This window comes from Gopherus evgoodei, chromosome 2 (genome assembly GCF_007399415.2).
Source record: "Gopherus evgoodei ecotype Sinaloan lineage chromosome 2, rGopEvg1_v1.p, whole genome shotgun sequence".
NCBI lineage: Eukaryota > Metazoa > Chordata > Testudines > Testudinidae > Gopherus > Gopherus evgoodei.
In genome coordinates this window covers 14,047,908-14,065,006 of record NC_044323.1, presented here as the reverse complement: position 1 = coordinate 14,065,006, position 17,099 = coordinate 14,047,908, and the positions used below count along the sequence as shown (strand labels likewise).

The 17,099-nt window shown below is 41.1% G+C and overlaps 1 protein-coding gene across 12 annotated transcripts in view; it reads left to right on the top strand.

Moving 5' to 3' along the window:
- Positions 1-17,099, top strand: part of XYLB (xylulokinase) — a 200,056-nt gene that overhangs the window by 157,025 nt on the left and 25,932 nt on the right. For all 12 annotated transcript variants that reach the window (XM_030550027.1, XM_030550023.1, XM_030550024.1 and 9 more), the window contains one exon: positions 16,599-16,657. In XM_030550027.1, the coding sequence (XP_030405887.1) occupies positions 16,599-16,657 (59 nt within the window). The remainder of the gene's footprint in view (positions 1-16,598; positions 16,658-17,099) is intronic.

Below are 17,099 nucleotides of genomic sequence, written 5' to 3'. Positions count from 1 at the left end.
GGCAAATGTCGGCATGCACTGATGTGATCCAACATGCCAGACTGCACTTCAGAGAGCTACAGGGTTGGCTTACCTCAGTGTATTCTGTGGCCTGCATCAAACGGACAGGGTGGTTCAGGTATCTGCTTGAGTCTTGTATTCCCTGGACTGGTGGATAGACCCATCAGATGTTTGCACAGGAGTCCCCTTTGCTCCTCCTCACCAGACACTCCCCTTAGTTACACATGCATTGAATTGAAGTTGGGAAACTTTTAGGTTCCCTTCAGACTTAGGGGCTTTCATCTTGTCAAGATCTAAATTTGCATCATGTAAATATAAGGAATTTGTAGGCTACCTTTTTTGGCTTGGATGTCATTCTTTGTGCATATTGCGTTGCGGAATTCATTAGTGCTCAAAGACAACACAACCACCATGTTTTCTAAACAAACATGGGGGAGCCTAGTAAATGAAGTTATGCTAAGAGGCAATTTTGCTTTGGAACTTCTGCATAGCCAGGTCCATCAACCTGAAAGTGGCTTCCCTTCTAGCCCGGGATCTCTAACTGATGCTTTCTTCCTGATCTGGTTAAGAGGCCTGATGAATGCCTTCCCTCCAGTTCTTCTCTTGTCCAGAGTGAAGCAAGATTGTGTTCACATTGTGCTAATAGTCCCAGCAAAGCCCCATCAACATTGGTATTCAACTTTATTAGCCCTATCAGTCAGACCTTCTCTGTCACTCCTGAGAGATGTGGACGTGATCTTTCTGGACAATGGCTGTCTCCTCCCTCCCAACTTACAGGTCCTCCACCTGACAGTGTGGATGCTTCTTGGCTGACATACTTGGAATGAGATTGCTCTAAAGGAATACAAGAAATTCTCCGAAACAGTAGGAAGCCTTCAAATAGGTCTACTTACCTTGCTAGATGGAAGAGATTCTCAATTTGATCTATAGGCTGGGTGGATGCCTCTTTGCAAGCTTTAATTCCCCATATCTTGGTCTATCATCTGTTACTGAAACAACAAGTACTAGACCTTAGTTCCATCAGAGTCCACCTGGTAGCTATCTCAGCTTTCTACCTTCCGGTGGATAACTGATTGACCTTTTCAAACCCGGTGTCTATCAGATTTCTGAAGGATTTGGACAGGTTATACCCGCAGATACACAGCCCAATTTCAAAGTGGAGCTTGAATTTAGTTCTAGCAATGTTGATGGTTTCCCCCTTTGAGCTACTAATGACTTGCTTCCTACTACACCTATATATGAGAGCGGCTTTCTTGGTTGCTCTTACCTCAGCTGGGAGAGCAGGAGAAATATGAGCTTTAGTGTCAGAACCTTCCTATACAATATTTTTCAAGGACCAGGTTTTCCTGTGACATCATCCAAAGCTTCTGACTAAGGTGGTTTCTGATTTTCACATTAATCAAGACGTTTGCTTACCAGAGTTAGCTAGATAGCTTTCTGTCATAATAAGTCACATTTCTGTCTAAATGTAACAAAATAAACTAATACATCTTCTCTTCTTTAATAGCATATAACAGAGTGTCAGGTCTCCTTAGCTGACTTATCCTGTTAGCATGAGTTGGAACACTGTAGGAAGATGCTGACTTACACTTTGTGTCAGAGGTAGCATGTTAACTCAGTCCTGGATATAAGGAGATGGAATCCTCTCTTTGGGAAGAAACAAAGAGGTCTGTGCAGGGAAACAGTAGGAACAGTCAGGCTTTGGGTTAAAGCTCAGACTGATGTTTATACTTTTGTTGCAGTTTATGTGGATTTTTCTCCGAGAAGGTTTGGAGTTCTACCTCTTTATGTGCATTTTTCGACTGTTTCAGCAGTTCTCTTTTATTTTGGCATTTGGAATCACCTGTGAATTGTCCAGCTATGTTAATCTTTTACTGTGCCAGGTACAGTGAAGCTAAATACATTAAGTTCTGGGCATCTCAACATGAGAATGATGTAGCAAAAATGGAAGGAATTCATAGCGGAGTAGCAAAAATGATTAAGGCTCTGAAGAGATTGACACCTGAGAAGAGATTACAAGAACGAATATCTAGAACATGGGTTAATAGTGACTAATATTGGAAAGGTGTAACTACCAAGGATTGATAGGAATTATTTAGCATTGTAGAAGGATTTATAACAATGAGTGAGCATACCTCTCAGCCTTCAAACACGCTAATGCATATGACACACGTCATCAAAATGTATGACAGATGACTGAAATGTGCAACACCTATGTTTTGATGCACTTTGGCCATAAAATCTAAATTATAGGTTTTTAAGAATAAAACCTGATTTTGTAAAGTTTTGTTTTGTTTTTTTGTTACTGTGTAAATCAAATACATCAGCTCTGCAACCTGTAACAGGTTCATTAGAGTGGAATGAGGTGGGGCAGCTTGTTATAGATTGCAAAATTTGTTTCAACCAGGAAGAGTGCAGATTTCTTGTCTTTTTTTAAAAAAAAATTATGAAAATCTTTAAAACTAACATTGCTTAACATGAAGGTCTGTTGATAAACTTAATGTGAATCTCCAATATTCCTTTGATAGGAAAACTGGATGGGCTCAAAAGGAGGCTGAAACAGTTTTAAATACAACATAAAGGATTTGTTTGGACTCAGTGAATGAATGGCAGGGTTCCAAAGAACTCTGGGCCAGGGATAGCTCAGTGCTTTGAGCATTGGCCTCCTAAACCCAGGTTTGTGAATTCAATCCTTCAGGGGGCCATTTAGGGAACTGGGGTAAAAATGTCTGGGGATTGGTCCTGCTTTGAGCAGGGGGTTGGACTAGATGACATCCTGAGGTCCCTTCCAATTCTGTGGGTTCTTTTGTTTATTGCCATCAATTACCAGTGCCTCATGACAGACTTAGTCTTACTAGAGTTGAGCCCTTTTGTGACTGTTCTATAAATGATACAGTATGGACCCAAGATATACAAAGTCAGCTTCACTGTCTCCCTTTTCCCCATAAACCCTTGTTTAATTCTGTGTGGTTGAATTTCGTGACATTTATTGCACATTAAAACAAGCAATTTATAACCCTAGTTAAAGCCAAGGTTATTTCAGGCTTGTTCCATGTATGCTTTTCTACTTAGTTCTGTCTAATGTACCTGAATCCACACCTGAAATAAACCCTTGTTGTTATGTCAGTCCTGAGCTTCTGTTGAAAAGAGATTGCTAATTGGAGTGGTTTCATAACATGGAAAGATGTTATTAGAGACTATGTCAATATAAGACAACTTAGATCCAGGATCATTAAAACTGAAAAGCTGTTGTATTATATCTGTACCAGAGGTGCAGACAGAGGAAGGTGTCTTTAAGTCACAGTTATTCATGTCTAGCTGTGCACTAGTTTGGTCCCCTGTCTTAACTTAGTATAATTTATGGCAGTTCATTAGAATGCTCTGACTGCCAGTGACTCCAAGGTGCCATTATGGTATTTCAGAGGTCACTGAGGTTCAGTCATGCCCACTTTCCTTCACCCCCAGTATAGCTGCAGAGACAGATGGTGGTGTAACAGCCACTAAGACAGTTCTGTGCCACCAGAGATCCCTCTATCCTCAGACAGATATAACTATGCAGCATTTAAGGCCACTCTGCAAAAGTGGAAGGGACCAAAGTGGTCTTAACTCTGGGAAGATTTTGGCCCCTGGAATTGAGACTTGAAAGGAGGTCACAACAAGGTTGCAATCCTGCTGCTGCTGTAGCTGCATCTGTTTCTGTTGGGTCAACTTGATCTTGTTAAGCTTTCAGTTAGTCCCTTCTCTTGGTTACAGTCAAAACTTTTGGACTAATCTTCCTCTTGTATTTGCAGATTAAAATACATAGTCCATCAGGATCCCCCAATAAACTATTAAATCTATGGAAACAGCAGCCTTTATCACAGGATTACATTGTTCACTGCACTACAGTGTATCCCGCATAGCTCTGGTATATCATTTAAAGGCAGTTTGCCTGAGTAGTATAAAATATGCATGATGGGTGAACACAGATGAGTTGTGTTAATGTATTCTAATTTACTTGCTAAAAATGTTTTTAAATCTTAATAGGCTTACACAGAATTTTCTGATGATCAGATGCCATGTCAATGAGCATGGCAGAAAAACACAGATAGGTAGATAGCAAGGATAGACCATTGGGAATTGCAGTGTTCTTTATCAACACAGCATTCTTTTTCTGAAATCTTTTCATGGTAGATGTCAGGGCTCGGTCTTAATGGATTAATTTCTTAAGAATCTTTAGACTGTCTACTTAAGCTTAATGAAGAAAAATATAAAGCAATTCACCTATCAGTTTTCTTTTGTTTTGCTAGTTAATTATGCATTATGAAAACATACTAATTATATTTACAATAAATTAATAGTGTGTATGTGTGTTTGTGACATTCTCTCCTTTTTAAATATGCCATAAATCTTAGATTGTGATTCTGTTTTTCTTCAGGCTATTAGGTTTCTACAGACTGTATTTCATTCCTTAGCACCTACTGTTGCTTGGCAACAGCATCGAATTTACAAGAGCCCAGCCCAGTGAGTGGCTAGCTACCTAAAACTTTCCTGTTAAGATACACTGAGAGCGAGAACAGTTTAATCCTGACATAGAGCTATTCTTTAAAAAAAAAAAAATTCTACCTATTAGTCTGTGATTATTTATTTTTCAGTTAAATTAAAAACATCATACCCATCAACGGGTCTTAATTTTATATGTAATGGGTTGGAGCAAGTACCTGGGGACCACAAGAGATCCTTGTTAAAAATTCACTTTCAAAGAGAAGGGGTGTGTGTGTGTGTGTGTGTGTGTGTAGAACAGCAGTTTCTCATTGGTCCAACCAAGATCAGAACTCTCCTATACTAGGTGCTGATACACATAGAGGCACAGAGAAGTGAAGTGACTTGCACATGGTCACATAGCAGGTTAGTGAAGAGTTGAAAACTGTGCTATGCTATCAATATATTCCCTGCATTCATAGAATCACAGGGTTGGAAGGGACCTCAGGAGGTCATCTAGTCTAACCCCCTGCTCAGAGCAGGACCAATCTCCAACTAAATCATCCCAGCCAGGGCTTTGTCAAGCCGGGCCTTAAAAATCTCTCAGGATGGAGATTCCACCATCTCCCTAAGTAACCCATTCCAGTGCTTCACCACCCTCCTAGTGAAAAAGGTTTTTCCTAATATTCAACCTAAACCTCCCCCACTGCAACTTGAGACTATTACTCCTTGTTCTATCATTTGCCACCACTGAGAACAGTCTAGATCCATCCTCTTTGGAACCCCCTTTCAGGTAGTTGAAAGAAGCTATCAAATCCCTCCTCATTCTTCTCTTCTGCAGACTAAACAATCCCAATTCCCTCAGCCTCTCCTCATAAATCATGTGCTCTAGCCCCCTAATTATTTTTGTTTCCCTCCACTGGACTGTTTCCAGTTTTTCCACATCCTTCTTGTAGTGTGGGGCCCAAAACTTGACAGTACTCCCGATGAGGCCTCACCAAAGTTGAACAGAGGGGAACGATCACATCCCTTGATTTGGCAATACCCCTACTTATACAGCCCAAAATGCTATTAGCCTTCTTGGCAAGAAGGGCACACTGTTGACTCATATCTAGCTTCTCGTCCACTGTAACCTCTTGTAAGGGAGTGGACTCACCCCTGTGGTGCCTCCTGCTGGTTGTCCATGGGAATTAGCTCTTCCAGCGTCCTGGAGCACCCCCTGCAGGCTGATGATCCGCCTTACTGCTTGCCTCCATGTTCCTCCCAGGACCCTGGTGCCCCTTTCTCTGGGTTGCTGCCCCCCTGGCAGTACCCCCACACTCTGGGTCTCCCCACCCATTAACCCCACCTTGCCTCAATGTAAGGATATTGCCAGTCACCGTCTAGCCGCACTCCCTGGGGCAGACTGGTTGGGTTGGACCTGCTGCCTCTCTCCATAGCTGGGCTGCCCCTCTGCAGCCCCGGAACTGGTCTTAGGCCCTCAGTTAGGCCCACAGCCTGGGGCTTTCCTAGGCCAGAGCTCCCCAGCTCCTCTAGCCTCCCCCCAGCCCTGCTCTACTCCCAGAACCCTACTGAGCTCTCTAGCAGCCAGGCCCTTCTCTCTCTACAAGCAGAGAGAGAGAGTCCTGAGCTTCTGGCTGCCCTGGCCTTCTTATAAGGCCTGGTTAGTCTGTTTGGGACGTGGCCCCAGTTGCAACCACTTCCCCCAATGAGCCAGGCCTTTGCTCCCTTCCCCAGCCCTCTCCTGGGCTTTTCCAACCCCTTCAGGGCTGGAGCGGGTGCTCACCCTGCTACACCCCAGGTCCTTTTCTGCAGAACTGCTTCCCTAGCCATTTGGTCCCTAATCTGTAGCGGTGCATGGGATTCTTCCGTCTTAAGTGCACGACTCTGCACTTGTCCTTGTTGAACCTCATCAGATTTCTTTTGGCCCAGTCCTCTCATTTGTCTAGGTTCCTCTGTATCCTATCCCTACCCTCCAGCGTATTTACCACTCCTCCCAGTTTAGTGTTATCTGCAAACTTGCTGAGAGTGCAGTCCACGCCATCCTCCAGATCATTAATGAAGATATTGAACAAAACCAGCCCCAGAACTGACCCTTGGGGCACTCCACTTCATACTGACTGCCACTAGACATGGAACCATTGATCACTACCTGTTGAGCCTGATGATCTAGCCAGCTTTCTACCCACCTTATAGTCCATTTATCCTGCCCATACTTCTTTAACTTTCTTGCAAGAATACTGTGGGAGACCGTATCAAAAGCTTTGCTAAAGTCAAAGAATAACACGTCCACTGCTTTCCCCTCATCCACAGAGCCAGTTATCTCATCACAGAAGGCAATTAGGTTAGCCAGGCATAACTTGGCCTTGGTGAATCCATTCTGACTGTTCCTGATCATTTCCTCTCCTCTAAGTGCTTCAGAATTGATTCCTTGGGGACCTGCTTCATGATTTTTCCAGGGACTGAAGTGAGGCTGACTGGCCTCTAGTTCCCCCGATCCTCCTCCTTCCCTTTTTTAAAGATGGGCACTACATTAGCCTTTTTCCAGTCATCCGGGCCCTCCCTCGATCACCATGAGTTTTCAAAGATAATGGCCAATGGCTCTGCAATCACATTGTCCAAAAGCAGAGAAAGAATGTTTCCAGCTTAATACGTTTGCTTGCCCAGTGGTGCTGCCTCCATCTTTGGTGCTTCATATGGAACTTTTTTGTTTAAATAGGAAAACAAATGAATAGATTCCCTTTTTTACTTAACCTTGCTTTCTGCAAGCAACTGTTTCTCTTTCAGTCAGTGGCAGTTTGCCTTGGTGAGCTCATCGGGATTAGGCCGAGGAGGTTATCTTTTTTATATTCTTTCAAATTGCTTACATCAGAAATATTGAATTAGGAAATTGAGGTTTACAGATAACTAATGGAAAATAATTGAGTCCTGTAACATTCTAAGCTGCTCATTCTGAAGCATTGTATTTTGCATCTTGTCCACACATTGGACTGAATCTTGACCACCCCGATCAAATAAAAGTCTGAGCACCTGGATCAGACCCTTTTTTGTCTTTTCTTTAGTCCTTGGTATATTGATAAGTATGCCCATCACAACAATCAAAGACTTGAAATGGGAGAAACACAGAGGCTTTGGTTTGCAGATGTTTGTGCAAATTTGATATAGACTCAAGTAATGAAGTTTAGATACCAAATTGGATCCCAATTTGAACTTTTCCCAAAGTTTGGAATTGTTCCTGGATTTGTTGTTCCAGTTTCACCTCTAGTGGAGAACCACAATGTTTTGCACTGGAATTAGATCTGAATCTAAATTTCTCTGATATATGTTCTCTACCTTCACCCTCTAGATCTGGTGTTCAAGCTCAGGCCATTTCCATTGTGAATCTTTTCAGTTAGATTTATAGTTTTAGGAAACTGAAGCTGGGTCTGTTTTTTCCCATTTCGCCTCTATATGGGAAAAATAAAATAGATCTTTTTAAAATAATGCAATGTTAAATGTTATAATGTTTTTTTAAAGAAGCAAATCAGCAGTTTCAAAAACAATAATTGTATATTGGCAAGTAGGCAACAAGACTTCTGGAATATTTTGTGTCCCTTGTGTATATATACAAGAATTATAATGATCTGTACATTCAACATGACTTTTCTCACTCAGACTGAAGCATACGTTTCTCATTTTGATAGAATATCTTTATGAAGACAGGGCTACACTCCAATGCCATTAATGAGAAATTTGTAGTTCCATGTCAATTTGATCATTGACTTCTTAACTGGAAGTACAGTGCGTGATCAACTTCCATAGATTTCAATAGGACATGCACAGATTGGGGCATGACACTGTTTATGGCACAGACATATGTCTACTAGAAATAGGTAGGACACCACCAATGATTCGTGGTCTGGAAAACATGCCTTACAATGACAAAAGGAGCTCAATCTATTTAGCTTATCAAAAAGAAGGCTAAGAAGCAAATTAGTCATGGTCTAGATGTATTTATGCAGGGAGAAGATACTTGGTATTAGAATGCTAATTAATCTAACAGAGATAAAGCAATGGCAAGATCCAGTGGCTGGAAGTTGAAGTCACAGCACTCAAACTGGAAAGAAGGTGCAATTCTTTAACAGCAGGTGTTATTAACCACTAGCACAGATTATCAAAGTATCTGATAAGTTCTCCATCACTTTGTGTCTTTAAATCAACACTAAATCTCTTTCTAAAATGTATACTGTAGTTCATCCTCAAATTATTGGGCTAAATGTAGAAATCACTGGATGAAATTCTGAAACACTTGTTGTTCAGGAAGTTGGACTAGAATGCTAGAAGGTACTAATATTCCCTTCTGGCCAGCTGAGATCCATATTTTTTATCTTTAGCATTGGAATGCAGCCCTGGCTTCATCAAAATATTCTGTCAAATTTGTGCCTCAAACAGAGAAAGATCACAGAGAATGGAAAATTTCTTACTGATAATTTCCTTTCTGCTAGTGGCATCACCCACAATTTTGGACATCTGGGTTGATCTCCTCCCTCTGCAGCTCACAGAGATGAATCTGTGTTCTGGCACCGTATAGTGGGGCTGTGCCCCCTCTGCTCCTGCTTGGTGCTAGATGAATTCAGTTAGAGCTAAACTGCAGTAAAACCTGTTTTGCAGCAGTATTTTCTCTTTATTGTGAGTTAAAGCATTCACAACTGATGGAATGTATGAAGCTGTGCTATACCACAGTCTGGCAGAAATGCTTGTGACTAAGGATCTGACTCTATAAGCTGCTGAGTACCTTCTGGCGGGGCACAAAGGGGCACTTGGTACCTTGCGTGTGATCAAGCTTTAACGTACGTGGCAAGGGGAAGCCATGAACTATTCACTAAAGAGTGTGAGATTAATTTTGCCAACTATGTAATAATAAGAAAGACAAACATGATTTTTGGAGGTGGTGTATGTGGATTTATAAGTAGGAACAATTCTCAAGGGTTTGTTTTGTAAATCAGACAAAATAATACAAATATAAACTCATGGTTTTTGTTTGTTTTCTTTAAATTGCAGATTTTGAGGTTTAATTAGGGAAATAAAGGATGGATTGATTTTCCCCTTTACTTGTAAATCATAAATTGCAGTTATTTGCAATCACATTTGTTGCTGGAATGAGGTGGTATTGCACCTTGAATGCTAGTTTCATCATGCTATTTTATTTAGGGGCCCAGCCATGAATGAGAAGAAAGTTCCAACTCCATAAAACCTTTAGAATGTGTAGATATGCTGAGCTACTTGGTCCAAAGAAAGGAAACTGTCTTCTCCAGAGTTTCAAATGACACTGTGGGTGTGGAATTTGGGGTGCAAACTGAATCTAAGCCTAACTGAAATTTATATTCAGGAATTGAAATTGGTTTTAAACTTAAAAATGTTGGATCATATTCTGCCCTCTGACTTCATTAAGATCTCATGAGCATAATTTAGGACAGATTTGGACACATTATTATGCCACGATTAAAATAGGACCTGATATCCAAAGACTACTGAAGTCAACAGGAATATTTCCATAGACTTCCATGGCCTTTGGATTAGGCCCACTGTACATATTTGTGATAGTTAATTCAATGATCTGCTCACTGTGACAGATATAATGAACACAGGCCTGTCTTGAGACTATTGTATTTAATATTATGAATGTTATCTGAATGTTTAAACCAGCTTTGAAAGCATGAGCTCTTCACAGACCATTGTATTCAAATGGGCCAGAAAATGTGAGCCTTTAGAATATTCACTGCCTTCTGTATCCATACATGTTGTATGTATTTATATGTATCTGGCTCACTGATGGATTTCCTGTGGAATCTGGAATCACTAGAAGATAATTAATGCAAAATCCCAAAGCTGGTTATGCAGATACCCAGCCTTTTGGGGAAGAAAGGGCTGTGACTGGGTGGGTTTACCTGTTTTTAGGAAGCTGGGAGACAAAGCAAGAGTTCTGTTTTAAAAGGCTGAATTTATCCTGACAGAGAAGCCTTCTATTTGTTTCAATAAAAGGACCTGCTCTTTGGTCCCAAATCTGCTGGAGGGCTAGAAGAACTTCAGCCTGCCAGACTCCCCTGTGTGGAAAATGGGTCACTTCTGGCACATTTAGTATGTGTTTTGACATTTATTTTGTTCTATATTTTTTCTCTGTATGCTTTTGTCCTTAAATAATTGTACTCTGCTTTGAAAAAGTGATTTGGGTTACTTATAGTCATTGATCATAGCCCTTGGACACAAAGCAAAGTGTAGAGGCTAGATGCTCAGTCAGACCTGTTTGGAGAGAATCACAGTGAGTGTAAAGTATCAGGAGGTAGCCGTGTTAGTCTGTATCCACAAAAACAACAAGGAGTCTGGTGGTACCTTAAAGACTAACAGTGAGTGTAAGGGGACTGTGGCCTAAAACCCCAGTCTGCAGAGAGAAGGGACATAGGTCCCTGCCCTTTGAGATGACAGCTAGAGGTTTGAGATCTGCGAGGGCATTCCTTAGGCAGAGTAGGATTCCATTCAAAGTAGATAGATTCAGACAGAACTTGTATAGGAAAGTGTGTGTCACTTCTACCTATTGCATCAGTAAACTGATGTTATCTTTGCTTCTTTCTTCCTATTTTCTACAGGCATTACTGTTTTAACCAATATTAAAACAAAGCCAATACGTTTCTTACAGCAGATAAGATATGTGTAGCAGATGTGTCCCCTTCTTTTCATAGATCTCACATTACACCTAGCAGTGCTAGCACACACATAGTAGGAGAAAACATTGTGTATCAACCCTCTAAAAAGCTACAATTCTGCACATCAGTTTAGTTTGTGTACTGTAGATGGGGCTTTAATTAAAAAGATGTTTAAACCAATTCCATGAACGGTCAAAAGATTTAATCCATGCATTATGTTTGTTACAGTTGTTAGGTTATTTCAGCAGCACTGCATTTAAGTACCTTTTGTGCACTGCCATAAGGGATAGATGGCAGCCCTTGAGAAGTTCAACCAGTCAGCTGAAAACAGTTGATAAAGATGGATGAATGATGTCTTTGTGCCTCTTTGTACATAAATGATTGGGTGGGTGGTTATTTATAACATGTACCTAATTACATGTATGTCATTCACTAAAATATGCAGTTTCTACAAATTAAAAAAAGAACAATCCTTAAAATGAATACCAACCCAGACACCCCACCTTTAGAAGAGAGGCTGAGAGAAGAGATGAACCATAACCTAAAAGTTATCAAACTCAGGCTTTTTCAGACCTATTATCTTGAAACCCCCAACTCCTCAATGAGCGTAAGTTGCCGAAACCCAAGAAGGGTAGTCTTTGCCTCCGCACTGTCCATATACAGATCTGCCTCCACAAAAGCAGGCAAGCAGATTTTACTTTGATCCATCTTGCTGTGATATAGATAGACAAGTAGATCAGACTTTGTTGGAGATACCTAGAATTTACCAGGCTGTCAATTACTAGAAACATTCTGATGAGTGCCACATGCTCTCTAAACTTCACTCCATACATTACATTGGTTTAGAGTCTATAGATCAACTATAGACCAAGGAGACCTGAGAGAACTCTTTGAAATAGAGAAGTCCAAGGAAGGTTTGAAAGCTAGAAACCTCTGTTCACAAAGCTCCCTGGTCGCTTGTGTGTGGCTTTATAAAGCCCTGGCCTGTGTGAATGCCCCACCCACTGATTAAGGCTCAGCCAATTACCAGAGACTTCTAGCTTTCAAACCTTCCTTTGAAGCTCACAGCCTCCAACTGCCAGCCACAGCACACAGTCTTTCAAACAACCAACCAACCAAACAGACTGACAAACACAAGCTCAGCACACAGCAAATAACCCCCAAACACAAATGGTGGTATTAGCACGGTTTGGACCATCAAATATGAGTGAGACGGCATGGAGGAACTTGTCAAAATTGCCGCGGACCTGGCTTGACTGTTCTAGGAGAGGAAAGGTGCAGTCTAGAGCTTCACCAGTCAATAAACTGATAACGAGTCCCACTTTGGCCTGATTAGTGGGTTACATCTCAGTTCACATCAGGAAAAACAGATGGCATTGGTTGAGGAACCTGCAGAACTTCAGGTAGTTCCCATCCAACTTCCCTGGCAGCAGGGCCTTCAGGCCTTGTTCTAAAGGTATTGCATCTGGCCGCACTGGGAGTACTGGAGTTGTCGGGATCTGTGAGCAGAGAGGATGTTCTCCAATTGGAGCTGGACATGTTGGTTCTGGAGGCACTGAATTAACTCCCAACGTCTCAGTAGCAGACGTGACAAAGGTTTCCATCTCAGTTGCGTGACCAAGCATGAAAACGGCAATCTGCTGAAATGATCAGAGTTGCCAGGTGAGGCAGAAGCAGATGAAAGCTGGAATAGGGTCTGGCTGGCATGGGAACAGGCATGGACTGGAGCAGGAGCAAAGGTAGTCTGTTGAAACTACTGGCAGGGAGAATGTTCCTGGCCAGTTAGTGATGAGCAGACTGGAGAAACCGTTTCTCTGAGGAGCCTATATACCTGCTTTGGGATCAAAAGAATGGAACCCCACCTGTGGATTGGCTGAACCCTGTGGGTAATTGATGACTCATTGCATTTGAGCAGGCTCAGTTGCAAAGGTAACTCAGTGATGAGTCATGATGGCCACGAGACCCTGAGCCAACACAGAAGAATTGTCTTCTGTATGGACACTGAAGTCACTTAATACAAATCTGGAGAATGCACAAAACAAGCAAGTTGTAGCCCAATGTTTACCTTGGCTAATTTAAAATATACAGCACCATATTCCTATATTATTACAGTGATCCAAAGCTGGATGCATGCATAACAAAAACATATAAAAGGACAAAGGGCTGGAGTGTGCATGGGTAGAAGTAGTTGAAAGAAGCAATTTACCCAAGAAGTGGTTGTAATTTTCATTTGGACTCCTACTATTTGCCCTTAGCACCTTTATGTTCTACATTGTTCTTCCCTGACCTTGGTATAGTGGCACCGTGTGATGCATTCCCCATGTGGCTGGAGGCAGAAGCCCGTCTCATTCTTTGAATTGGTCACTGTTGTGTGGCAAAGTGAGGTAAACGTATTTTTGTTTTTCACTTCTATCTGTTTTGCAGGATGACTTTCAAATGCGGTGCTTTCATCTTGGATGTGATGCCTTTTTGAGAATATCATGCCCAAAACAAAGTGTAGCAAAAGAGAAATTCAACTAATAGGCAAACCATAAAGAGTTCAGATTTGTTTCAGGCACAGTGGTTTATTGGTTATTTTTCACTTGTTTCTGCATTACGTTGTTTTGATAATCTTGGCAGGGATCTGTCACTCTATGTAGGTATAATTGAAACTTGTTTCCCCTGCGGAATCGCTCTGCCATTTGGTTGATTTGTTTACTGACATTGACAGAGATCTTAATGGCTTTTAAAACACAATTTGTGCATCACTGAATATGCACCAAAAAGGAAAATAAGATTAATATGTTGGTAAAGTGAGGTTCTCTTTGCAGTGCCTTGGCAGTGTCATAAAGTCTCTATCTGAGCAAGTCACTGTAGGTTCAGAAATTGCATGAGAACCCTATGCAATCTACATCTTCACTTTGTTGTTGTTTTTTATGGTCAGGGATTTGACTACAGATTCTCTAAAAGGTAGAATATAAATAGTTGTTTGTAGCCTCCAGAGCTGTTTGATCACCTTTTCCATTGTGTTTTGTCTTCAGCTCAAGCCAAATTGAGGCTGATATAATATAGATGTAATCAGTGAAATATCTCTTTGGGAGGGGTCTTCAGCATTATAGCATTTAACAGTACCGAACACTATAGTAGTTACTATTGATTATTACAAAACATATACTTCCATAAATTCACACTGCGCATTACAAATATGGGTGCTACTGCAGCAATGATATTTAAATATTTGCCTAGCTTCAAGCATATGAATAGTCTTTTTGAAGTCAATGGGACTATCCACAACATCTGGGCAGGAAATGGTTTTCCTATCCATTGAAAATTTTTAAGGTTTCAAAAATGTTCCCATTCTGCATTGGGATGAAACTAAGACCTTCTGAAATTGTATGTGAAAAGCCATAGAGCATATCCAGAATAGCCGCATGGGCAGGGCACTCACCTGGAGTTGAGTCCCTGCTCTGCCTGTTGAGGGCAAGGGACTTAAATCTAGGTCTCCCCCATTCCAGGTGAGTGTCCTGACCAGCAGGCTGTCTGAGGTGGGCTAGTCCCTTGTTCTCATTTTGACCAGAAATCGCATCCTAAGCCTGAGAGAGCTTTCCAACAATACTTTTGTTGAAACTGACAAAAAAAGTTTTGGTTTAGAGAAATTGGCATTTTTCAATGAAAAACTATTTAATTGTGAAATTTTCAACCAGCTCTACTACTTAATATGCTTAAGTACTTTGCTGAATTGGGGTTATGGACATAAAGACAGATTCTGTGCTCTGACAAGCATAAAAACAAATGACAAGACTCAGGACAGTAAGTGAATTATTAATGAAGAGAAGGAGGCATTTCTTGAAACGTTGATTCAAAGATGAATAGGATGCTATTTTTAATATCCCAAAAGGTATGGGCTCAGTTCTTCAAGAGATTGTCCACACAGATTCTGCTCTTGGTGCACATGAGCATAAGATTGGATTATTTTCAACAGCCGTGTCTGTTGGGGGCTATGCCTGCGCTCACAGTGTCCTCTTGCTCTGCATAGCAATGTACATAAAGGACAGGGCAGCCATAGTTTTCACTCAGTTCCTTCTTCTCTCCCATGGCTGCAAGGTAGAGCCCTGTAGCTCTTAACCACATTCCACAGCAAATGAAATGAGACTTCACATGTTGGATGTTGTGAGAGCGTTATCCTTTTACTTGAATGGGACCAGTCTGGACTCTTCTCTACGTTTGCTGAAAGGGGTAAGGGGCAGGCTGTGTCTTCACAGAGATGAAGAGGGTCTTTGACTGTGTCAGGAGTTGCTCTGGTTTGGCTAAGAGAGCCACCTTGACAGATTAGAATTCATTCCACCAGAGTTCAGGTGACTGGCCTCCACAGCCTGCTTGGGTAGCATCCCCACAGCAGAGATATGTAGATCAGCATGTGAAGTTTTATCCAGACCATTAGTACTCATTATTCTTTGGTACAAGCTTTCAGTGTAGTTGCTAGTTCAGTTAGGTATCCTACAGTCACTCTTGAAATGGACCTTTGCCTCCTAGCACTCCTAGCACTGGGTTACAGCTTGGTAGTCACCAAGAGTAGAAACTGTGTGGACAATCACTGGAAGAAGAAAGAACAATTATTTACTTTGCAGTAACTGTGATTCTTCCAGATGGGTTGTCCACTCAGATTCTGAATCTTGCCTTTCATCCCCACTGATCAGTGTCCTGCTGGTGAGGGATTCTTATTAGCAAAGGACCTGAGTCCTGCCCTTTATGCTCTCATCTATGGGAAATGAGAGGGAACTCACTGCAGGCATGGCCTGCATGGAAACTGCTGTGTTGCATGCATGTGGCACGTATGCACCAAAAGTGACATATGTGTGGAGAGTCACAATTATTACAAGGTAAGTAACCATTCTTTCCTGTTTTGTGTGAAAGACAATTTTATCAGAATGTGTTAGTACCTCCCTAATTATTATTCTTTGGAACACATTCTTATCATTCAAGCAGATGGCGTTTGCCACGATTTCGCTGATTAGTGATTATGAACATAACAAAGAGATGTGTTTTGAGAATTTTGCTGATTTTGTAAGTTGTTTGTCAGTTTGCACATACATAACTGAGATCCAAACTAAGGCTGACCTCAGATCAAAACTGTAGCATAATAGCATCTTTCCTTTGTTACTGTATCCCTTTTCAGTAGAACTTACTGATTTTGGTACCACAATGATATTAGAGTTACATTATTTATATTGTCTTTTTTATCTATGGATTGTAACATGCTTTATAACAGTGGCTAAGCAGCGCTATCCTCAGTTTTACTGCTGGCAAAATTGAGGCCGAGGGAGGTTATGGATTTGTCCAGAGTCACACAGTAAGCCACTGGTAAAGTCAGTGATAGAAACCATGTCATCTTATTCCCTCTTGCGTGCTCTAATTGCCAAATTAAATAGCATATATCTTGATTATACTTATTTAACTGACCTTTCTATTGCCTTGTAGTGCCAAGAACAAGGATTTTGGCCACTGGTGGAGCATCATATAATAAAGAAATCTTACAGGTAAGTGTAGACTGCTGAGTTTGTTAAGAAAATTCCATTGCACTGGATATTAACAGCTTTGGCAGTAGAGTTTTATATTGGTGTACTGAGTGCCGCCTCTATAGCTGCACATAAGATTGAGAGTATTTGAGATTTTAAGAGCTATTTTTCAAATTTTGAGATATTGCGTGGAACGTGTTAACAAAATTATAATAATTTTCTCCCCATATTTTACAGGTTAATCCAATGCTAATTTCAAATTGAGTTCTCTGAAGAGTATTTACAATTGACTAGTTTTGTGAAAGTATCTGAAATGCTGATGACCTCCAAGTCTCATAACTTAAGTCACATAATTTCAGCAACCAAACCAAAGAGTTGTTAGTAAGAGTGCATTTAAGGTGAGATTTTTAAAAATGTTCAACATTGGGCCATTAATTTCAATGAGAGCAGAGTTAGGCCAATG